We start from the raw sequence: 25653 nt of genomic DNA, 5'->3' as shown, positions 1-25653 counted from the left end.
TATCTTTATAAAGCATATCATTTTATGAAATTGTTATTTTTTAGTACAAAAGAATACAGGTTACTTATACAATCCTTAAACATACATTCCATACAAAATAAAGCACTGAAGCAACAAATTCAACTTAAAAACGATCGTCCTGAATCTATCTCGTTCGTAAGTAGGGCAGCCCCTGTACTTAATTGACCAGCTCAGTAGCCTAGATGGTAAGGCGCCCGCTTTGAGACTGGGAGGTCGGTGGTTCGCGCCCCGGCCGAGTCATTCCTAAGACTTAAAAAGTGGTCTGCGGCGCCCTCTGTTGGCTGCGGCTGCATCGGCTCGCTACAACGGGTCAGGTGCAATCGACATTTCGTTCTGTGTACATTGTTACACAGAATGACAATACAAGGAAATTATTATTAATTATTATTATTATTATAGAAACTTCAAAAGTGTCATGATTACCAATTGGAATCACCTGTGCCTGCTCATTTGGCGCCAACCGCGGAGGGCTCTGATTGGCCTCCTGTCCCTATTTAAACCCAGTCCCGTCCCTCTCCTGTTGTCAGTCCGTCTGCAAACCTCTGTTGATACTAGGCAAGCCTTTTTGACCCTGACTCCCGCTTGTCCCGTTTTTGCACCCGTTTTTCACCTCCCCGTTCCTGATCTTCCTGTTTGTCCCCGGCTTACGACCCATTTCTGACCCTGACCACATCTGCTCTCCCGTCCTGGCTTATGACCCGTTTCTGACCTCGACCACGTTTTTGCTCTCCTGTCCCGGCAATCGACCGTTTTTTCTGTCCCTGACACCGCCATCTCCCGCTTCGGAAGGTCCACTTCTGTATTTGGATCACAACCCGATTGCGAGAGCGACTTGCTTCCCACGTCCAGCAAGCCCTTCCTCTTTCTTTCAATAAAACTTGTGGTAAACGTTACACAATTGGGTCCTAATTCCGTTCTGGCCTTGACACAAAAGATTAAATCTTATGTGGTGAAAATATTCAGGGAAAAAATCATTATAAATAATCGTTTCATAATAAAATCCTACATCCCTGAGGTTATATTTAAATTCTAAGCCTCTGAAAAGATACCTAGCCCTCCAGCTAAGGCATACTATTTATGCCATTCATTTTTCAGTCTGGCACCCACGAGAATTCGTTTTCTACTATATGGCCTCCCAGCTAAAATGAGTTTTACACCCCTGTCCTAAATCATAGTATTTTTATCATTTTTTCAAAGTAACATACCCTGAGGTCTCCGGATATGTTGGCTCCGGCAAGGATCCCGGTGGCTGCCGGGAAGAAGATGGCGAACACGGAGAAGAAAGTCTCGTCATCCCTGAAGTCCGGACCCAGGTTTTCCACAAGTATGGCCGCTGGTGAAGTCATGGAAGAATCTCACTTAAGTGCAAATCAACAGCTAGTGTTAAGAAATCCTATTAGAACTGATCAGATGTCTTATAAGCAATGTTCCCTGTAATTTTCCTTACGGGTCTGAGCGTTCACACAAAGTCGGTGAGCAACGCTTGAAACAATAGTGAGCAACCATAATCCCAAGTGTGGCAACTAACCCATTATCAAACATGTCCAAAACTTGACATCAAGTTATATTTTGCTGAGTTTTCGGCAGTGCAAAATGATTTTTCTCTTTTGAATGAATTGATTCGTGTACTATTGCAAAGGTTGTACGGCCTACAAACAATTCTTTCACAAGATATCCATTTCTTTTTATTTCCTGATATATTTTGTTGCATAATATTAACATTTTTGGGGGCTTATTTAGTCGGTTGTAAGATACAGAACTGTACTTAATCACATGTTGGCAACAAGATGATATAATTGGAAATTATTTGAATGCAACACAAACTTTTTTCCGTGGTTTTTTTCCAGTTTTTTTAAAAATTCCTTTAAAAAAAAGTCTCATTGTGTTTATTTTTTCCGAGCTTTTACTTTTTTCTTTTTGTTCTCTATTTACCTTTTCCCTACATTTCTTTCTTTTCTTTTTTTCTGGCTATTTTTCTAAATTTTTCCTTCTTTTTTTTCTCTTCCTTTTGTTTCTTTTTTTTCTCAGCTTTTCACTACTTTTTCATTTTGGTATTTTTTTCTTTTTTGTTCTATTCCCCCCTTCCTTTGAGTCATTTTTGTGCATAATTTTACATAATATTTGGTCATGTTGGGATTAGAGAAGCAAAAACAACCTGAAGAGCCGTTTAGGACCCGGTTCCTTTTAGTGAGCCGAGCCGAAGAAGCCGGTTCTCGACAAACTCTACTAACTTTACTCAACTTCGTACTACTTGGACTCGACTTCAAAATACCGCATTTAGGACACAACGTCAGGGTAACCCGTGTATTTTTACCTTCATGCAATGTAACGTTGACTTAAGTCGCTTCTTAATTAGTCATTTTGAGCCCTCATTTTTGTGCGCTGGCTAGATTTTCTTGTGCGCTGAGAATGTGCGAGCGGTGCGCAATTGTGCACGCGCGCAGTTTAGAGGGAACACTGCTTATAAGTCAAGAAAGATAAACAATCCGGATTCAGGTGACAGTATTTACTCTTGAGATGAACTCATAATATCTGCATTAGACTGAGATTGCAGTAAAAGCCATGAGATTGGCTATTTGTATATTTATTCTCTTATTTTATCACGAGGTTATGTGCAATGCAAACAAATCTTCGCCATTTTGCTCATAATCTTGCTCATTTTTAAACATTTTTTCTTATTTAACTCATTTGTAATCAATATGTATTGAAGCATATTTTCATAGTTAACATCGGGACATCACCATTTAGAGCAGGACTCCCTACTGTGAGTTATAACCAGTCCACGCAACGAAATACCCATCCATTATCTGCACCGCTTATCCTCAGTAGGGTCACGGGGGTGCTGGAGCCAGTTGCAGGACACAGAGAGACGGACAACTCACTCATTCACACCTAGGGACAATTCGGACCAAACCTGAAATGCCTGTTTTGGAATGTGGGAGGAAACGAGTGCCCGGAGGAAACCCATGCAAGCACAGAGAGAACATGCAAACTCCACACGGGTAGGCTGTGGTAGCTGGACAACAAAATATACTTCATCATATTAAAAAAAAAAAGAGAAATGAAAATAACCTCTAATTTTCCCCCTTTTTTCCTTATTTTACAGTGAATAACAAAAAAGAATCAGAGAAATGGCATATTATTTTTCTCATTCAGAGAATTGTTTTACTAAAATTAGAAAACTACTATATTTGATCAAAATCCGATCAACAAAACATAAAATAAGTACAAATGTCCTCCGTATGCCCGAGCTGTTGATTCTCCGCATTTTAAGTTATCAAAATGTTTTCATGGAAATACATTAAAAAAATTATTTCGAACAAGAAAGTGGTTTGTATTTTTTTATATTATTTGTTGTATTGTAGATAGTAAAAATAATAATATAAATAATAAATTAAAACTTTCTGCGATATTAATTCATTTGTAACTTTTTATTGGTTACAAAAAAAACCAAGATGAACTATTTAACTTTCTGTAGTACTCTTTTGTATTGTTCTGTTTTTTAAGAGAAAATAAAAGTGTCACGGTTGCCATGGCGCCCAATTGGCCCCGCCTTGTTGACAGATTGTCTGTCCTGTCAGTCGCCTTTTGTCGGTCCGTCTGCGAATATCTGTTTTTACACGGCAAGCCCTTTTTGGCCTGTCCTGTTTTTTGCTCCTGTTCGTCTCCTGCTACGATCTGTTTCGATCTCGACCACGTCTGCTCTCCCGTCCCGAATTATGACCTGTTTTAATCTCGACCACGTCTGTTCTCCCGTCCGGAATAACGATCCGTTTTTTATCTCGACCACGTCTACTCTCCTGGCTTTCGACTTGTTTCCGATCCCGACCACATTTTTGCTCTTCTATCCCGGCTACTGACCCGTTTTTTCCGTTCCCGACACCGCCATCGCTCGTCACGGAAATCCCCACTTCCGTGTTCAGAACGACCTGCTTCCCGCGTCCAGCAATTTCCGGATCGTGGGCGCAACCCCTTCCCTTTCTTCCAATAAAACTTGTGAGAAACGTTACGCGAGTGGGTTCTGTTTCCATTCTGGTCCTGACAAAAAGTATAGTAAAATAAAGCCATCGATATTTTCTATTTTTGCCAGGAAATTAATCAATAAATGAATAAATAAATTACAAAAATTATGCTAGTGAAAGAAATATGGAATGAAATGAAAAGATCTGCATCGATATAGCGCTTTTTAAGTCAATGAAGACTTCCCAAATCGCTTTACAATGTGCTTCACATTTACCCATTCACACACACACACTCACACTCCAATAGCGGCCATGCAGCCATGCAAGGCGCCAACCTGCTTATTGGGGGCATTAGGGGTTCAGTGTCTTACCCAAGGACACTTCGACATGTAACACGGAGGAGCCGGGATTCGAACCTGCGATCTCTTGATCCCAAGACGAGCGCTCTATCTCCTGAGCTAAAAATATGCCAATGTTTTAGGATTTCTTGAATGCATTTTGGGATAGGCTAGGTTAGATCTAAAGTCTGAGCCGGACCATAACCCAAAATTCGGGCTCGGGCCTAAAATGTCAATCATTACTTCCAGGTCTGGGTCAGGTCTAAAATGTCACTCATTACGTCCGGGCTGGTCTGGGCTTCTCTCTCGCAAAGTTTTTTTTTAGTGGTGGAAATCTGGAATAGTCTGATGTTTGTATCACCCTGAGGACTTTTAAACAGTATTTTACAAAGTGTTCATGTTTGCCTGACTTTGATATCCAAAGAATCCTTTGGCCTTCTTCTCCTGAGCAGGTATCAGGCTTCCGACGAAGTAGTTGGCGATCGCCGCCACCAGGACGACCAACAAGACGATCTGAGCCTTGGCTTCCCACTCCATCCCGGCCACCGAGATGCCCAGCAGCAGGATGACGGTCAGCGTGCCCACGATCCGGACGTCGTTCAGCTCGTCTGTCATCAGGGCGTCCACGTCCTGGAAACGAGACAAATTATTGTTTAAAGAATTGTGAAAAAACATACAGTTCTTCCGGAGGAGGCGTTCCTGACATCCAGCATCTCCACCACCGTCTCTGCAAAGCCGACCACATACATGGCCACTGCTACCGCGTTGGCAAAGGCGAAGATGAGGCCGATGGAGCCTCCAAACTCCGGACCCAAGCTCCTGGAGATCAGGTAGTAGGCGCCGCCTGGAATCAGTGATGGGAGGAAAGTGTTAGCAGGTAACGCGTTCCTGGAACGCGATGACTTTTCTCGGTAACGTGTACTTGGTAACATTTTTAGCTCACTTTTGGACTCATTCATTACCAGATGTTTCTCTCAAATGATAAGTGCCATTTTGACTCTTTTTTGAAGGACTACAGAGGTTCTGTTTTGTAGCTACAGTGAAGAACATTCGTAGTTGGACTGTCCAATGGAGCGACGTTAACCACCTGGACCTGAACACCACCAAGACCAGGAAGATGGTGGTGGACTTCAGGAGAACTAGAACTCACTGGGTTCCTGTAACTATCAAAGGAGAATGTGTAGAATTTGTGGCAGCTCTAAGAAGAAGGATGCCTCTCGTCTTAATAAACTGGTGATGAAGGCGGGCTATGTTGTTGGCACGGAGTTGGACAGCCTGACAACAGTAGCTGAGAGACGGGCACTGAAAAAGCTGCGGTCAATCATGGACAATTCATCACATCCACTACAGAGCATCATCTCCAGACAGAAGAGCAGCTTCAGCGACAGACTGCTGTCACATTCTTGTTCCACAGACAGACTGAGGAGATAATTTCTTCCTCATGCCATGAGGCTCTTTAACTCCACCCGGGGGAGTAAAAGCCCCCATTAAAGTACACCCCCATATTGAATATTAACCAATTTTTATAACAGTGTGTATTTTATGTAGCACTATATAAATACTCTTTATCAACACGCTACATTGGGTATTAATGTTATATATTCCTTTTAGGTCGGTGGTTCGCGCCCCGGCCGAGTCATTCCTAAGACTTAAAAAGTGGTCGGCGGCGCCCTCTGTTGGCTGCGGCTGCATCGGCTCGCTACAACGGGTCAGGTGCAATCGACATTTCGTTCTGTGTACATTGTTACACAGAATGACAATACAAGGAAATTATTATTATTATTATTATTATTATTATTACTTATTATTGTTTTATTTTCAACACAGGGATACTGCTGGAAGTGTGAATTTCCCTACGGGAATGAATAAAGTATCTATCCATCTATCTAGACATCTATCTATCTAGACATCTATCCATCTATCTATCTAGACTATCTATCTATCTATCTATCTAGACATCTATCTTTCTAGACATCTATCTATCTATCTATCTATCTATCTATCTATCTATACATCTATCTATCTAGACATCTATCTATCTATCTATCTATCTATCTAGACATCTATCTATCTATCTATCTATCTATCTATCTAGACATCGATCTATCTATATCTAGACATCTATCTATCTATCTATCCATCTATCTATCTATCCATCTATCTATCTAGACATCTATCTATCTAGACATCTATCTATCTATCTATCTATCTATCTATCTATCTATCTAGACATCTATCTATCTATCTATCTATCTAGACATCGATCTATCTATCTATCTATCTAGACATCGATCTATCTATCTATCTATCTATACATCTATCTATCTAGACATCTATCTATCTAGACATCTATCTATCTATCTATCTATCTATCTAGACATCTATCTAGACATCTATCTATCTATCTAGACATCGATCTATCTATATCTAGACATCGATCTATCTATATCTAGACATCTATCTATCTATCTATCCATCTATCTATCTATCTAGACATCTATCTATCTAGACATCTATCTAGACATCTATCTATCTATCTATCTATCTATCTATCTATCTATCTATCTATCTATCTATCTATCTATCTATCTATCTTAACACCCTGCTATTTTCCTATTTCTCCCACTTAGAAATCATGGAGGGGTCTGAAATTTTCATCATGAGTGCATGTCCACTGTGAGAGAGATAAACTAAAAAGAAAAATCCAGAAATCACAATGCATGATTTTTCTCAATTTGACGAAAAGTATGTTTGTAGCTTTTAACATTGTTTAGTAAACAACGGTTGAGCATTGCTAAGTTTCTTGAGAATGCTCATTTTCAAGAGGATTTCTAAGAAAAACGGCTTTTAGCGATAGGATGCATTTCAAGCAGAACTTTCACTTTGTCGCTTTGGTTTTGCATTTGTGATACCTCTAATATCTAAACAAATCTTTCCTCAAACACAATAGTATTTTATTTAAGAACCCTGTTCCATGTTCGATGCAAGAACTTTTCAGCGCCTGCTGTTTCCGGTGATCGCGCGATTTCAGTCACTCTGAGTCCGCCCACTCACTCTCAATTGCTGGATAGAGGAAGCAAAGCAACACCAAGCAGTGAGGGCTCCTCAATCTGTGGACAAAGATCTAAACATCCCTGCCGTCAAGTGTTGATTTATGATACTGAAGTCATTTCCAGAGGATTGATACCTACTGATCAGCAGCAACAAATCCTTTAAAAAATGTTTTTTTTTTTAATGTAAAACCCCCCCAAAAAATTTTACCGTTTGGCACTTAAGGACAATGCTTCTGAAAACGTTTTTACAACTAAAAGATAAAATGCCGAAATTCGGTCAGTTTACATGCGCATATTTGGTTGTGTGTCAGTAGCGAATGGTAGGCAGCGCGTGGTTAGGGGTGTGGCTTATACAGGAACAACGTTATCAATTGGTTAAAAGTGAGCAAAAAATTTACAGTAAAAGAGTGCTGAATTCTGTCTTCTTATTTTTATTATCATTTTTCCAATACACGATGCTTGGAGAACAAAAGAAAATGTCTTACCCATAAATCGAGAATGAAACTATCCAGTGGTTTGACAGCAGACAAAATGGATATGGAGTGTCTCAACAGCTTTGTTTGCAAGCTTTCAAGATTGCACAAGCCAAGAAATAGGAAGGGTTAACCGTTTCAACAGGTTGGTGTACATCCATCCATCCATTATCTGCACCGCTTATCCTCAGTAGGGTCGCGGGGGTGCTGGAGCCCATCCCAGCGATCTTCGGGGAGTGGGCAGGGGACACCCTCAACTGGTTGCCAGCCAATCACCGCACACAGAGACAAACAACCATTCACTCGCTCATTCACACCTAGAGACAATTTGGACCGGCCAATTAACCTGACATGCATGTTTTTGGAATGTGGGAGGAAACCGCTAGCACGGGGAGAACGAGCAAACTCCACACAGGAGTTTCGATCTCACGACCTCAGAACTGTGCCGCACACGCGTTAACCACTGCGCCGCCATGCTGCCCGGTTGGTGTACATGATTTCTTCTATTTCTTTTATAATCTGTTAGGATCTGCTGTGCCTCATTCCACCAGAGGGCGCCCTGTTCATAACCAGGCACAGGTGTGTGGTGATTGGATACACCTTTACTCAATTATCCTCACCCTTGAAAAGGACATTTTGATCAGCACACGTTGTTGGGTCATTGTTGGTCTACCTTTCCACCACTACCACAATGCCAGGTTTGGTTTTGTTTCTTTTCTGGTTTCCTTGTTACTTTACTCCTTGCATTTTTCCAGCTCCAGGTTAGGTTTTTTTTTGTTTGTTTGTTTTCCGTGTGCCCGCTTGTGTGTTTGATACTTAAATCCTAGTTCAGTTAATAAATACTGTACATGTTTTGAGCACCCTGTACTTCTAGTTTGTTGGTAATAGGAATGAGTGGAGAGGTGTTGTAAAAGGATAGTGGGATGTGTCGACGCGTTCAATGGGATGGGCAGGGCACCTGTATGCTGCGGCAGGGGTAAACCAGTGAAAGCTTTCGGGCCCTGCTGTTGAACAGATGAGTGTGTTGTGTCACCCTGACCCGAGTGACATGGCCGCTTTCTTGTTCTTGATAGATAGATAGATGGATAGATAGATAGATAGATAGATAGTACTTCTAGTTCGTGCCTCCCCCACATGGGCCCATCATCAAAATCATAACATAGTGGCTATTTTTAAGCAGTTGTACGGGGTCAGCTTCGTTTTAAGTATATACAGTAGTTGGTTACTTTCAAAGTAGCATGTGCTATATCAAATAGTTTTGGTGATCTTAAGGATTATGTTTTTCTAATTTTACAAAAGAAACAATCTAAATCATTTTAGCTGGGGGAGGGGGCACGTATTTGAAAAACCACACTGGCAGGGGCCTGACTAGTGAAAGGAAGAAAGAAAGAAAGAAAGAAAGAAAAAAAGAAAGGGATGGAAGAAGGAAGGAAGGAAGAAAGAAAGAAAAAGAGAAAAGGAAGGAAGAAAAAAAAAGGAGAAAAGGAAGAAAGAAAGATAGAAAAGGAAGAAAGATAGAAAAGGAAGAAAGAAAGATAGAAAAGGAAGAAAGAAAGAAAGAAAAAGAAAGAAAGATAGAAAAGGAAGAAAGAAAGAAAGAAAACGAGAAAAGGAAGAAAGAAAGAAAACAAGAAAAGGAAGAAAGAAAGAAAGAAAGAAAACGAGAAAAGGAAGAAAGAAAGAAAGAAAGACAATGAGAAAAGGAAGAAAGAAAGAAAGAAAAATAGATAAGAAAGAAAAATAGAAAAGAAAGAAAGAAAATGAGAAAAGAAAGAAAGAAAAAAGCAGGAGGGATAAAAGGGGAGAGCGAGAGATAGACAGAAGGGGGAGAACAAAAGGGACAGAGAGACAAGGAAACAGACAACTGAAGAGAGAAAGAGGTATGAAGACAGAAGAGAAAGAGTGAGAAATAAAAAGAGAATGAAAGAGAGAGACAGAGAGAAAGAAAGCAGTTGTACGGGATCAGCTTCATTTTAAGTATATACAGTAGTTTGTTACTTTCAAAGTAACTATTTATTTTTTGGGAGTCTGTAATCTGGGGGTGATGGAATTACTCTTGAAAAGAGGTAACTAATAACTCCTCCTCCTTTTCAGTAACATGCCTAACACTGCCCGGAATAAAGGTAATGCTCGAATATCAAAACCGGAAGTCCACCTCCTCGTACGAAGCCGTTGGTGGCGATGGCGGAAGTGGATAAACCCGTGATGGTGGTCACCAAGGTGGCCATCAGGACGATGGCGATGGTCAGTCCTGCCCGGGCATCGAATATGGCGTTAATACGAGCTCAGTTGCAAGGAAAGGGAGACGATGGCGTACCGATGCCGGCCTGCCCAACGATCCAGGACATACGGATGAAGAGCATCACGCCCCAGATGTTCAGCATGCATCTTACCTGCAAAGACAATTGAATGTCACGCCTCCCATCGCCAGGGTTGGGTAGGGTTACTTTAACTGGATTACTTTCAATGACTATTGGATGACTCCAATACCAAATATGCTAAATCAAAGAGATCAAAGCCAGGAGAGAAAGCTTAACACGTGTTGTGAGTCATCGTTTGATTCATATTTAGTTTCTTTTGTCTTTTATTCGCATATTTGGTATTGGAGTAATCCAAAAGTCATTGAAAGTAATCCAGTTAAAGTAACCCTACCCAACCCTGCCCATCGCTTAGCTAATTTACCAAAGCGAGGTTATTCAGAGTCAATGACAAAAATCATGCAGTGAGTATCTTCACATTTTTATTTTGAATCAAATAAATACTATAAAATATACTCATTTGTATTGTTAAAGCAAACTATTAAGCTACCGTTTTAGCTATTAGCAAGCTATCTAGCTAGCAAGTTTTTTTTAATGCTTTCTAACTATCATTTTCCTTTTTTGTGAGTTATCAAGCTTCATTTAGGCCTCTTTTTTGCTAGCTACTTAGCTTTGCTTTTAGCCTTTCTATCTGGCTATTAAATGTATCTTTACTCGTTTAGCTAGCTATCTAGTGCCCTTTTAGTTTTGTACCTGCTTACCATTCCAGCTAACTACTAAGCAATCGTTTTAGCTATTGGGCAAGCTATCTAGCTAGCATTTCACCTTTTTTGTTAGTTATCAAGCTACATTTTGTCCTCCTTTTTAGTTAAATATCTAGCTTTGCTTTTTGCTTTCTATCTGGCTATTGAGATGGTTCTTTACTCTCTTAGCTAGCTATCTGGTGCAATTTTAGTTTTTTTTACCTGCATTCTAGCTAGCTATAAACCTACCTTTTTTAGCTATTTAGCAAGCCATCTATCTAGCTTTATACATTTATTTTCATGCTTTGTAGCTAACATATTACCTTTTTTTGTGAGTTATTAGGCTCCATTTTGGCCTCCTTTTTCGCTATCTAACTCTCTCTGTTTTTAGCTTTCTATCTGGCTATTTAAATGTCTCGTTACTCTTTTAGCTAAATATCTAGAGCGTTGTTAGTTTTTCTGGAGTCAGTTGGCTAGCTTCAAGTTCTAGCTAACTAATTTCTAGCTAACTATTAAGCTACCATTTTAGCTATTTAGCAAGCGATCTAGCTAGCTTTTTATATTTTTCCCATGCTTTCTATCTATCATTTTACCTTTTTTTGAGCGTTATCAAGCTACATTTCTGCCTCCTTTTTAGCTAGCTATCAAGTTTTGCTTTTAACTTTCTATCCGGCTATTTAAATACCTCTTCACTCTTTCAGCTAGCTATCTGGTGCCCTTTTTGGACCTGCTTACCATTCTAGTTAACTATTAGGCTACCGTTTTAGCTATTTAGCGAGCTATCTAGCTAGCTTTTTACTATTTTTCATGCTTTCTAGTTATCATTTTACCTTTTTTGTGAGTTATCAAGCTCTGTTTTGGCCTCTTTTTTGCTAGCTATTTAGCTTTGCATTTAGCTTTCTATCCGGCTATTAAATGGTTCTTTACTCGTTTAGCCAGCTATATAGTGCCCTCTTAGTTTTTTAATCCTTACCATTCCAGCTAACTATTAAGCTACTGTTTTACCTATTTAGCAAGCTATCAAGCTAGCTTTTTATTTTTTTTTTCATGCTTTCTAGCTATCATTTTACCTTTTTGTGAGTTATCAAGCTACATTTTGGCCTCTTTCTTTGCTAGTTATTTAGATTTCTATCTGGCTATTAAATAGCTCTTTACTGCTTTAGCTAGCTATCTAGCGCCCTTTTAGTTTGGTACCTGCTTATTATTCCAGCTAACTATTGAGCGTTCGTTTTAGCTATCTAGCAAGCTATCTAGCGAGCTTTTTACCTTTTTTTTCATGCTATTTAGCTAACTTATTACCTTTTTTGTGAGTTATCAGGCTGCATTTTGTCCTCCTTTCTAGTTAAATATCTAGCTTTGCGTTTAGCTTTCTATCTGGCTTTTGAGATGGTCTTTACTCTTTTAGCTAGCTATCTGGTGCAATTTTAGTTTTTTACCTGCATTCTAGCTAGCTATTAAGCTACCTTTTTAGCCATTTAGCAAGCCATCCAGCTAGGTTGCTATTTTAGAAATTCATATCAAACTGAGTGCCCTTTGTGCTAATTAGGACCAAAAAGTAGCTTGACGCTTGAAAAAGGTCTGATAGTTTAGTAAGCATATGCTCTATGCTAAAGTTATCTGGATAGCTATAGTACACACATTCAGCCTGTTGTTCTCTATTTTATTTCTATTTTCAATTGCCTTTCAAGAAGACATGTACCGTAAATTCCGGACTATAGAGCGCACCTGATTATAATCCGCACCCACCACATTTTAATAGGTAAACCGATTTTGTACATACACAAGCCGCACCTGTATATAAGCCGCACGCGCCCACATTTAAACATGTAACACAAACACAAAATTAACCCAAACCCGACTTCAAGTCCCGCGATTGCAACTAAATGTCCTTCATTAAAGTCCACAGTCCAAAAATCACAGCCGGCAAAATGAACGGAAAATGATACCGGTACTAAAGGTTTGATGCAGACCTGCAGAGTCCGGGTCCCTTTGAAAGTAATCCAAGGAAAAAAGTGTATACTTCCAAAGGTAAGGGTGGAAAAAATATATCAGATGAACACATTTACTGACGCAAGTCCTTTTTCTCTAACCAACTTTTTACCCCCTCTTCTTTCCTTGTCTGTCCCTCACCTTGAGCGGTCCCCACTTAAACTCGGCATCCCGCGTTTGTTCCGCCCCTCCTTTTTCATTCACCCGTGCAAAACATATCAGAATAAGTGTCTAAAATAAATACATTACAAAAATATACAGTTGCAAATACATATTATACATGGTTACACATATTTATGAAGAAAGACGGTACACCGAGAGAGTTTTCAAAGCTTTAATAATAATAATATAGCTTTGACAGGGCAGTTAATGGTAGCAACACTCGAGCGCCGCATCACTGAATAAGCCGCAGGGTTGAAAGTTAGGGAAAAAAGTAGCAGCTTATAGTCCGGAATTTACGGTATATTTGGGTGTTGGATTTTATCAAGGGCAGCACGGCGGCGCAGTGGTTCGCGCATGTGCGGCACAGTTCAAGTCATGGGAACCTCCTGCGTGGGTTCAAATCCAGCTCCAGACTTCCTGTGTGGAGTTTGTATGTTCTCCCCGTGCTTGCGTGGGTTTCCTCCGGGCACTCCGGTTTCCTCCCACATTCCAAAGACATGCATTTCAGGTGACAAATTGTCCCTAGGTGTGAATGAGCGAGCGAGTTGTCTGTCCCTGTGTGCCCTGCGATTGGCTGGCAACCAGTTCAGGGTGTCCACTGCCCGATGATTGCTGGGATGGGCTCCAGCACCCCCGCGACCCTACTGAGGATAAGCGGTGCAGCCAATGAGATGAGATGAGATTTTATCAAATAAATTTCCCCCCAAAAATGCGACTTATACACCAGGTGCGACTTATATATGTTTTTTCCTTCTTAATTATGCATTCTTTGGCTGGTGCTTCAAAAGAAGCAATACAATTGAATGATATGTAGAAGCAAACTGTATTAGTCTATCAATGAAATAATTATTGTTGTTGTTCTTACCAGGACTCCTTTGACCCAACCGAACTTAACGGCGGCTCCTTTGCTTTCTTTGGCCGCCCGGGCTGCCGCCTCTTCAACTGCTGAGGGTTCCTCCCCGTTTGCCATCCCGTCCTCGAGGGGGTCCTGACCAAAGACGGCGGAAAACCATCATGGTAGGTACTGTTAGAATTTATCATTAAAATGTATCGTTTACCAAATTCTTCGAATGAGTTATCTGACTCCATTAACCAAACACAACATACATTCACCTAACAATGCGCGCGCTCGTTTCTTGATGGAAAAGATGAACAAGAGAAAGCAGACATTTTCACACGGGGGCAGATTTAATTTCTTTAACTATTTAACTAAGTGAACTCCATCGAATACGGCCGAAATAGTCGAATTAGTGTCGCTCGAGTCTCTGTCGAGCTTTCTCTAAAGTCCTCCAGCCTTTTTCCTCTCGGCCCACGTCTTTCCGCAAGATGGTGTGCCGGCTCCTCCCATGGGAGTGCCAGGGAAGCCCCACGTGGGCTCCACGGCTCCACCACCTCTCCTCGATGTCTGGAAAAACTCAAAACGACACAGAGCGTTTCTATATCAGGGCCTTGTTCTCAAAACATCGCCTGCCGTCCTCCGTCAGAGTCCTGTTATCAAAATTCCCTAGTCAAAATATTCTGCATTTGGAACGGCGTGACCTGTCATTGAACTATAGCCTACTCGGTGAAAATCTTCATTGCACTCAATAAATGTAACTTGTATTCAATCCTATGAAATCCTTTATAGTCAAATGTATAAAATCCTTCAGTACCAAACATAATTACAATACAAAGGTCACAGGTAGCTGATGGCAGGAAGGCGAAATTGGCACTTCCGCGTCGAGCGAGGATAGTCGTAGGCAGCGGGAAAACGGGTCGATAGCCGGGAAGGGAGAGCACGGGCGGTAACGAGTCCAGTAAGGAGGTTCGGCAACAGGTATCAGGCAAGAAAAACGGCAAACCAGGTCGATGGCTGGGACGGAAGAGCAGGGCAGAAACGGGTCCAGAAACAGTCCGGCAACAGGTATCATGCAGGAGAAACATGGCAGGAGAACGTCTGAAGGTACAGAGCTTGCCTAGCTGGAAGCATAGCTTCGCAGACGATCTGACAGCTTTCTCTTGAAAGGCGGGGTTTTAAAAAGTGGCAGGGAGCCAATCAGCGACCGGGGCTGTTGGTGCCAACGGGGCAGCCGCAAGTGCCCCGAATCAGTAATCATGACAAGAACAAAGAACACACCAGGTCCGAGATAAAGTCGTGGAAACGTTCAAAGCAGGAGTGGGCTACAAGATTTCGGAACATTTACAAATCTCCCGGAGCACCGTGCAAGCAATAATATCAAATTGGAGAGAACTCCTTTTTCCACGATGCTCTTAATGTACGTTTACGTTTTGTAGCGCCATACATTTTGTTAGCTTCTTTTGAATCTTTCTTCTGGGGCTGAGGTTTTGGCTTGATTCCTAACCACTTATCCATTTTTCTTGCCATCCCGTCCTCGAGGGGGTCCTGACCAAAGACGGGCGAAGGTATTGCCCCCCCATGAACTTTGAGTCTTCAAACTTAAAGCTAGCCAACTGACTCCAGAAGTTCCCGGATGACTTCTGAATGATCCTATGTTGACCTAACTGACTAACATGACAGAATTCATTGTGGCGTTAAGTCTGTGTTTAAATGCACCTGAACAGACAGCATTATGAAACATTATGACAGCCTTATAAAAAACAAAGAACACACCAAGTCCGGCATAAAGTCGTGAAAACGTTCAAAGCAGGATTGGGCTACAAGATTTTAGAACCTTTACAAATGTCCGGGAGCACCGTGCAAGGAATAATATCAAATTGGAGAGAGCATAGGACCACGTGAACTTCTCTTTCCATGATGCTCTTAACGTTTTGTAGCGTCATACATTTTGTTAGCTTCTTTTGAATCTTTCTTCTGAGGCTGAGGTTTGGGCTTGATTCCTAACCACTTTTCCATTTTTCTTGCGTTTTCTGTGCGTCTACTTTGGAAAATGCTATGCAATTCCGTGACGTTAACGCTCGGGAAAGTCCGGAAGCACGAAGTTATTCGATGCAGTCTTCGGCTGTTGAGTATGGAAATTGCTAAACGGACCGAAATTCCGAAATTTGAATCATAAATTGTACGCTCGATGTAAAAGATGCACGCCCCGGGCGTCCGGGCAAACGTTATTTCAGACACTGCTGTAAGCAGGGTTGGGTAGGGTTACTTTAACTTGATTACCTGTCATTCCACGCCAGACTGGCACATGAAGGTAATATTCCACTATCCCCTGATCTAAAACCTACATGAGGGCAAGGAAAAAGCCAAAAACCTCAACCTGAGGAAAATCAAGAAACCTTGAAAAGGGAACGCATATGAAGGTAATATTACAGCATCCCCTGATCTAAAACCCACATGAGGGCAAGGGAAAACTCACAAACCTCAACATGAGGAAAATGAACAAACCTTGAGAAGGGACGGCACATGAGGTACTCTTGTTTATTTTTCCACGTTTCCGTTATCTTCACTTTTTCCTTTCTCTTTTACTAATTTTTTTCATTATTCCTTCATTTCCTTTCCCTTTTTTCATGTTTTTCTCCTATATCTTTAACGATCTATTTATTCGTTACTCTTTTCTTTTCTTTTATCCTTTTTCCATTTCTGTCTTTGCAAAAGGCTCGACAAAAACAAATGTTGTAGTTTGGTCACTTTGAGTCTCCGTAGTTGTGTTCTTTTTTGTGCTTTGTAGCATTTGTCTTTGGTTGCTCAACATATTAAACCAAGATCTAGTTCTAAAATAATACACACTGTCCCTTTAATGTAAGTGCAGCCCACGCAAATTTTTGATTAATTTATTTGTCACGGTTGCCATGGCGCCCAATTGGCCCCACTGTCAGAAGCCAGCTGCGGCTCGCTGACAGATTGGCTTCCCTTCTGTCTAAGCTCAGTGCTCTCACTCTTCTTTTGTCAGTCCATCAACGAACCTCTGCCCCGCAAGACGTGGGTTTTGACTCGTTCCTGTTTCCTGTTGGTATTTCCTCTCCGGTATTGTTCCCGTTTATTATTGTCCTGTTTAATATCGGTATCCAGTTTCGTTCCCGTCTAGTTTTTCCGGTTTAATTTCGAAATCCTGTTTTGATATCAATCCTGTCCGTCCCATCCTGTCCGGTATCGACCCCATCTGTGCAATATCTGCATTTGGTATCGATCTCGTCGGCTTCTGGCTTCCTGTCATTCCACTCCAGACTGCTGCCTAACGTGCCTGACTCCCCATTTCCCATAAAATAAAAGGCTTGTGTGAGAAACGTCACACATTTGGGTCCTGATCCACTTCTGGTTCATGACATTATTACTGTTTGATTGTTTGATTCTCAAATGAATTCTTAATGTTTTTATATTTTGAACATATTCTGTGTAGAAATTTTTAGAATATAAATTAGAGCAGTGGTCTCCAATGTGGTGCCAGTGCTGGGTCATTGTGATTTTTCGGTAAAATCATTTTTCTTAGTGGTTACTGAGTCTATTTAAACCAACTTCCAAAAACTAACCTGGTAATAACATAGTAACAACCAGGGTTGGGTGGGGTTACTTTACCTGGATTACTTTCAATTACTTTTGGATTACTCCAATACCAAATATGAAAATAAAAGACAAAAGGAACTAAATATGAATAAAATTACTACATTTTATGTAACGGAATACACGGAACGGCAAAAATGATGTTGGCAAGCTGGATTTATTTTCATTTTGTTTCTGTCGCATTTTATGTTCGTTTTGCCGGAGATCAAAGAGATCAAAGCCAGGAGAGAAAGCTTACCACGTGTTGTGAGTCATCATTTTATTCATATTTAGTTTCTTTTGTCTTTTATTAGCATATTTGGTATTGGAGTCATCCAAAAGTCATTGAAAGTAATCCAGTTAAAGTAACCCTACCCAACCCTGATTTTATATCAGTTTAGCCGGAGATCAAAGAGATCAAAGCCAGGAGAGAAAGCTTACCACGTGTTGTGAGTCATCATTTGATTCATATTTAGTTTCTTTTGTCTTTTATTAGCATATTTGGTATTGGAGTCATCCAAAAGTAATTGAAAGTAATCCAGTTAAAGTAACCCTACCCAACCCTGCCGATGTGAATCACCTGTGCCCGCTCATTTGGCGCCAACCGCTGTCCCTATTTAAACCCAGTCCTGTCACTCTCCTGTTGTCAGTCCGTCTGCGAACCTCTGTTGATACAAGGCAAGCCTTTTTTTTACCCTGACTCCCGCCTGTCCCGTTTTTGCTCCCGTTTGTCTCCGGCTACGACCTGTTTTGATCCCGACCACGTCTGCTCCCCCGTCCAGGCTTACGACCTGTTTTGATCCCGACTAATTTTAAAATTTAGTAATTTTATTCATATTTGGTTTCTTTTGTCTTTTATGAGCATATTTGGTATTGGAGTAATCCAAAAGTAATTGAAAGTAATCCAGTTAAAGTAACCCTACCCAACCCTGCCGATGTGAATCACCTGTGCCCGCTCATTTGGCGCCAACCGCTGTCCCTATTTAAACCCAGTCCTGTCACTCTCCTGTTGTCAGTCCGTCTGCGAACCTCTGTTGACACAAGGCAAGCCTTTTTTGACCCTGACTCTCGCCTGTCCCGTTTTTGCTCCCGTTTGTCTCCGGCTACGACCTGTTTTGATCCCGACCACGTCTGCTCCCCCGTCCAGGCTTACAACCTGTTTTGATCCCGACTAATTTTAAAATTTAGTAATTTGATTCATATTTATTTTCTTTTGTCTTTAATGAGCGTATTTGGTATTGGAGTAATCAAAAGTAATTGAAAGTAATCCAGTTAAAGTAACCCTACCCAACCCTGGCTGTAAGCTAGCGCAAAAGTTTCTGGCCCCACCTTATCGAGTTGATCGTGAAGTTCTGCCAGGGAGGGCCTGTTCATCTTCTCGCCGAGCGTGCCGTCCGTGTGTCGGTAGAAATCGATGTTGGGGACGGCGTCCACCGTGTTGTGTCCGAACGTCCTCATGTAGTACGTGTTGGAATGCGTGTCCGACATCTGCGTCTGTCCCGTTCCCGTCGAGTGCAGGCTGGCCGAGTCGCTACGCGCCACGTCGGGCTCCAGGAAAACGTCCGGCGGGAGCCCGATGTCGGCGGCGCTGCCCAGGGCCCCGGGGTCGGAGAAGCCTACCCGGAAGCGGCCCCGGGACTCGTCCTCTTGGACCACGTCCACGTGGAAGCGGCTTTCGGCCGGCTCGCCGGGCCCCGAGTTCCGTCCCGACATTTTTCACTCACTTAGGGGCCAAAAAATCCAACTGTGGCTCCGGCATCGGCCGAAGGTGAGAACTAGCCGTGCTGCCGAAACTGGCTGTGAAGAATAAACAAAAACAAAGTAATGACAATAGTTACGTAATAATGCAAAGATAAAATTTCAAGAATTAGGGTTTGTAAGTGTGTTTGAAACCCTTCATAATACTCAAGCATTTGAATGTTACATTTTCATGAAAAGTGGTTGAATCTTTAGTGAAGTGCTTGTAAATGCTTGAAATTGTTGCACTGTTTCTCGGCAGTCTGACCATAAATATAAAAAAAATAAAACATGTCTGCTTAAAAATGACGCCAACACGCCTGCTCTGGGGGCGGAAGTGGCTCAGGAGGTAGAGCGCTCGTCTTGGGATCAAGAGATCGCAGTTCGAATCCCGGCTCCTCCGTGTTACATGTCGAAGTGTCCTTGGGTAAGACACTGAACCCCTAATACTCCCAATAAGCAGGTTAGCGCCTTACATGGCTGCACGGCCGCTATTGATGTGAAATGTGAAGCACACTGTAAAGCGCTTTGGGAAGTCTTGACTTGAAAAATGCAGATCATTTCATTTCATTACACTTTGCCATTGAATTTCTTCTATTTTCTTCCCATGTTTCTCGGCAGTCCGACCATAAATATATTAAAAAAAATAAGTCTGCTTAAAAATGACGCCAACACGCCTGCTCTGGGGGCTTCACCTTGCCATTGAATTTCTTCTATTTTTTTGCCATATTTCTCGGCAGTCCGACCATAAATATATATATTTTTAAAAGTCTGCTTAAAAATGATGCCAACACGCCTGCTCTGGGGGCTTCACCTTGCCATTGAATTTCTTCTACCCCGGGCATTATTTTGGATTTGATGTTGTCATGTGAAGCATCATTTCCCCCTACGGGTTGTCCCCAATAAGTGCAAGTTGTTGAGAAAAGTGTTTTAGTGAAGTGCTTGTAAATGCTTAAAATTGTTGCCATGTTTCTCGGCTGTCTGACCAAGCAGGAATATATTTCAAAACAAGTCTGCTTAAAAATGACGCTAACTCGCCTGCTCTGGGGGCTTCCCTTTGCCATTGAATTTCTTCTACCCCTGGTATTATTTTGGGTTTGACGTTATCACGTAAAGCATCATTGCCCCCTACGGGTGGTCCTCAAGAGGTGCAAGATGCTGAGAAAAGTGTTTGAATTTTTAGTGAAGTGCTTGTAAATGCTTGAAATTGTTGCCATGTTTCTCGGCAGTCTGTCCAAGCAGGAATATATTTCAAAACAAGTCTGCTTAAAAATGATGCCAACACCCCTGCTCTGGGGGCTTCCCTTTGCCATTGAATTTTTTCTACCCTGGGCATTATTTTGGATTTGATGTTGTCATGTGAAGCATCATTGCCCCCTACGGGTTGTCCCCAATAAGTGCAAGATGTTGAGAAAAGTGTTTTAGTGAAGTGCTTGTAAATGCTTAAAATTGTTGCCATGTTTCTCGGCTGTCTGACCAAGCAGGAATATATTTCAAAACAAGTCTGCTTAAAAATGACGCTAACTCGCCTGCTCTGGGGGCTTCCCTTTGCCATTGAATTTCTTCTACCCCTGGTATTATTTTGGGTTTGACGTTATCACGTAAAGCATCATTGCCCCCTATGGGTGGTCCTCAAGAGGTGCAAGATGCTGAGAAAAGTGTTTGAATTTTTAGTGAAGTGCTTGTAAATGCTTGAAATTGTTGCCATGTTTCTCGGCAGTCTGTCCAAGCAGGAATATATTTCAAAACAAGTCTGCTTAAAAATGATGCCAACACCCCTGCTCTGGGGGCTTCCCTTTGCCATTGAATTTTTTCTACCCCTGGCATTATTTTGGGTTTGATGTTAGATAGATAGATAGATAGATAGATAGATAGATACTTTATTCATCCCCGAAGGGAAATTCACTTTTCCAGCAGCATCCCTAAGCTGAGAACAATCGAAAATAACTGAGAACAATCGAAAATAACACGGGAGCTGCTGGAGTGGCTGCCATTCGTGACGGCGCCGGAGAAACGATTCAATTTGAATCATGTACAAACAAACAAACAATAGTTGAGTTTGTACCGTAAAGTGCTAGCAGGAATTTCACGCCGAAGGGTTGGAATCGGTTGATGCCACCGAGACTTTTGTCAGGCACAAATCTCAGCAAAGAAGACAAATTATCAACTGCCTGGACTGACTAGCACCAAGAAGTCACTTTGATACCTCTTACATTTTTTAATGTAACAGTACATGTCCTCTTAAACCGATTTCAAAACGGAAAAGCAGGCAAAGATGTGTTTGTTTGTGAGTGCTTTTGTGTATGTGCGTGTAGTTGTCATGTAAAGCATCATTGCCCCCTATGGGTTGTCCCCAAGAAGTGCAAGATGCTGAGAAAAGTGTTTGAATTTTTGGTGAAGTGCTTGTAAATGCTTGAAATTGTTGCCATGTTTCTCGGCAGTCCGACCATAAATATAAAAAAATAAAACAAGTCTGCTTAAAAATGACGCCAACACGCCTGGTCTGGGGTTTCCCTTTGCCATTGAATTTCTTCTACCCCTGGCATTATTTTGGGTTTGACGTTGTCATGTAAAGCATCATTGCCCCCTACAGGTTTTCCCCAAGAGGTGCAAGATGCTGAGAAAAGTGTTTGAATTTTTGGGATTGAAGATATTGAGAGAAGAGCAAGAGAAAAATGAGCTGCAGGTGAAAATATGTCCAGTTGATGTTGCCAAAGCCAGCTGCCTTTTACAAAGACATTGTACTTGTATTTCTCTCTCTCTCTTCCTCCCTTTTTCTGTCACTCTCTGTCTCTCAATTTCATTTCCTCTGTCTATCTTAACTCTTTCTTTGTTCCTCTTTGTCTCTTTCTCTCTCTCTGTGTCTTTTTACCTTATTTTGCTCTCTTCCTTTTCTCCCTTTATCTCTTTCTTTTCACTCTTTCTCTCTCTCTTTTGCTTTCCTCTTCTCCCTTTCTTCCCTTCTCTATTCTGTCCTCTCTTTCTATTTCTCTTTGGTTTTCTTTCTTTATCTTTCTTTCCCCACTCTGTACTATTTCTCTTTTTATCTCTTTTGGTTCTCTCTTTCTCTCTCTTCCTCCCTTTTTCCGACTCTCTCTCTCTCTCTTTCACTCCCTCTGTCTCTCTTTTTCTCTTTCTTTGTTCCTCTTTGTCTCTTTCTCTCTGTGTGTCTTTTTACCTTATTTTGCTCTCTTCCTTTTTCCTTTTCGCTCTCATTTCTCTCTTGCTCTTTTTTGCTTTCCTCTTCTCTTTCTCCCCTTCTCTATTCTGTCCTCTCTTTCTATTTCTCTTTGGATTTCTTTCTTTATCTTTCTTTCCCCACTCTGTCACTATTTCTCTTTTTATCTCTTTTGTTTCTCACGTTCTCTCTTTCTCTTTCTCCCTTTCCTTGTCCCCTACTCTCTCTTTTTATCTCCCTTTCTCTTAATTCTTTCTCTTTTTTTCCTTTTCTGTAATCTACTAGTCCAGCCCCTGAGAGAACGTTTTGTCAATCGCATGGCCCCTAAGTTAAAATCGGTTTGACACCCCTGGATTAAAGGAACAATTCAAGACCAAAAGAGCCGTTTGGGACCCGAAAGAGCCGGCTCTTTTTAGCGAGTCAAGCCAGAAAAGCCAGCTCTCTAAAAACAGTCGGAATTCTCATCTCTACAAGTAAACGTGGTACAATTTACATACATTGTTTTCAAGTAACAGAAATAGTAACTATCTACTTTTACTACAGCGTAATTCAGTGGCTAACTCAGTTAGTAGTGAGTAACTATAATTACTTTTTTAAAGTAACATTCCCAAAATGGTTCTAACTACAAATTTGCAGTTGTCATAAACCGTTTAAAATATATTTCTACCTTGAGAGTTTCTTCGGGAAAAATGGCCGAGTGCGTAATCCCAGCCGAGAAATTTCCCGTCCGGGAGTTGTAAATCACGCAAGTCCGCTGTCCGTTGGTGTGTGACACAAGCAGAATCCACTTGACTCGACTTGAAATGGCCTATTGTCAGCCCACCCGTGACCCCCGCCGCAAAGACCCCTACCCGACACCCCCTCGCACGCGTCCCGGCGAGCTTGAATCAGATGAAATGTATTCGAACGTTAAGACAGAAATGTTTCTTTGGAAAAAGAAAGCGTCTTAAAGATTTAGTATGATGTTTCAGACCCAAAAATATGTTCTCATATTTAAGTAAGTATTACACAGTTCCCCTTTAATGTGATCAAAACGGAAGTCTTTTTATACAATCCTAAAATGTATTCGTATCAATGTTTTCAAATGATGTATTTTTTTCTACAATGTGTATTGTCTTTATGACTTTTTTTAACTAGACACATGTGTACATTTTAAGTCATGACTTTTCGTATTTTACTGTACTCTTTCTTATTTTTTTATATTTTGCTGGATTTCTCCGTTTTTACAGCGGTACATTGTTAAATATGGAAGATTCTAGTAACATAACAAAGTATTAAGGAAAACCCTAAAAAATTTGAAAAAAAAAATTTAAAAAATCAATGAAGACTTCCCAAAGCGCTTTACAATGTGCTTCACACTTACCCATTCACACACACACTCACACCAATAGCAGCCATGCAGCCATGCAAGGCGCTGACCTGCTTATCGGGGGCATTAGGGATTCAGTGCCTTGCTCAAGGACACTTTGACATATAACACAAAGGGAATCGAACCTGGGACCTCTTGATCCCAAGAGTGCTCTACCTCCCGAGCTAATAAAAAGAAAAATAGATTTTCAATAGTTTTTTTTTATAATTGTTTTCTTAAATTTTCTCTTCCATCTTTTTTCTTTTCCTGTTCTTCCATCATTCTCATCTCATCTCATCTCATCTCATTAGCTGCACCGCTTATCCTCAGTAGGGTCGCGGGGGTGCTGGAGCCCATCCCAGCAATCATCGGGCAGTGGGCAGGGGACACCCTGAACTGGTTGCCAGCCAGCTGCAGGGCACATAGGGACAGACAATTCGCTCACTCAGTCACACCTAGGGACAATTTGGACCGGCCAATCCACTGAAATGCATGTCTTTGGAATGTGGGAGGAAACCGGAGTGCCCGGAGGAAACCCACGCAAGCACAGGGAGAACATACAAACTCCGCACAGGAAGCCTGGAGCTGGATTTGAACCCACGCAGGAGGTTCCCAAGACATGAACTGTGCCGCACATGTGCTAACCACTGCGCCGCCGTGCTGCCCCTTCCATCATTCTTTTCTTCTTTTTTTCTCGTTTCTTTCTTTTTTTCTCTTTTATTTTCAAGTCAAGTCATTTTTATTTGTGATGCCCTGATCACAAGGAGTCTCAAAGGGCTGCACAGACCACAGACTTTGGCAAACTACAGACTGTTATCACACCATCCCCTGATCTAGAGCCTACATGAGGGCAAGGAAAAACTCAAAAACCTCATTATGAGGAAAATCAAGAAACCTTGAAAAGGGACTGCACATGAAGGTAATATTCCACTATCCCCTGATCTAAAACCTACATGAAGGCAAGGAAAAACTCAAAAACCTCATTATGAGGAAAATCCAAAAACCTTGAGAAGGGACCGCACATGAAGGTAATATTGCACTATCCCCTGATCTAAAACCTTCGTGAGGGCAAGGAAAAACCTCATTATGAGGAAAATCAAGAAACCTTGAGAAGGGACTGCACATGAAGGTAATATTCCACTATCCCCTGATCTAAAACCTTCATGAGGGCAAGGAAAAACCTCATTATGAGGAAAATCAAGAAACCTTGAAAAGGGACTGCACATGAAGGTAATATTCCACTATCCCCTGATCTAAAACCTACATGAGGGCAAGGAAAAGCTCAAAAACCTCAACAAGAGGAAAATGAAGAAACCTTGAGAAGGGACCGCACATAAGGTACTATTGTTTATTTTTTTACGTTTCCATTATCTTTACTTTTTCCTTTCTCTTTTACTACTTTTTTTCATTATTCTTTCATTCCCTTTTCCTTTTTTCATGGTTTTATTCTATATCTTTAACCATCTTTTTATTCTTTACTATTTTCTTTTTTTTTTTTTCCCATTTCTTTCTTTCTTTGCAAAAGGTTTGACAAAAACAAATGGTGCAGTTTGGTCACTTTGAGTCGCCGTAGTTCTTTCTTGTGCTTTGTAGCATTTGTCTTTGGTCGCACAACATATTAAACCAAGATCTAATTATCAAATAATACACACTGTCCCTTTAATGTAACTGCAACCCACGCAATTTAATTTTTATTTTTTAGTTATTTGTCACGGTTGCCATGGCGCCCAATTGGTGCCCCTGTGTGAAGCCAGCTGCGGCTCGCTGACAGATTGGCTTTCCTTCTGTCTAAGCTCAGGGCTCTCACTCTTCTTTTGTCAGTCCATCAACGAACCTCTGCCCCGCAAGACGTGGGTTTTGACTCGTTCCTGTTTCCTGTTGTTATTTCCTGTCCGGTATTGTTCCCGTTTTTTATTGTCCTGTTTTATATCGGTATCCAGTTTCGTTCCGTCTAGT

The 25653-nt window shown here is 41.3% G+C and overlaps 1 protein-coding gene across 1 annotated transcript in view; it reads right to left on the bottom strand.

The window, feature by feature from the left end:
• Positions 1-23138, bottom strand: part of slc12a2l (solute carrier family 12 member 2-like) — a 62530-nt gene extending 39392 nt beyond the window's left edge. Inside the window, exons 1-8 of the mRNA XM_088336675.1 lie at positions 23017-23138; positions 18764-19231; positions 13865-13987; positions 10165-10240; positions 10003-10098; positions 5026-5165; positions 4732-4951; positions 1227-1354 (exon numbers count right to left, since the gene is read on the bottom strand). Of these exons, the coding sequence (XP_088192801.1) occupies positions 1227-1354; positions 4732-4951; positions 5026-5165; positions 10003-10098; positions 10165-10240; positions 13865-13987; positions 18764-19147 (1167 nt within the window). The 5' untranslated portion in view covers positions 19148-19231; positions 23017-23138. The remainder of the gene's footprint in view (positions 1-1226; positions 1355-4731; positions 4952-5025; positions 5166-10002; positions 10099-10164; positions 10241-13864; positions 13988-18763; positions 19232-23016) is intronic.
• Positions 23139-25653: the final 2515 nt, after the last annotated feature.

This window comes from Urocampus carinirostris, chromosome 5 (assembly GCF_059441175.1).
Source record: "Urocampus carinirostris isolate Australia breed hairy pipefish chromosome 5, RoL_Ucar_1.0, whole genome shotgun sequence".
NCBI lineage: Eukaryota > Metazoa > Chordata > Actinopteri > Syngnathiformes > Syngnathidae > Urocampus > Urocampus carinirostris.
Note: the sequence above shows the minus strand (reverse complement) of the source record. Positions and strands in the feature narration are given on the sequence as shown.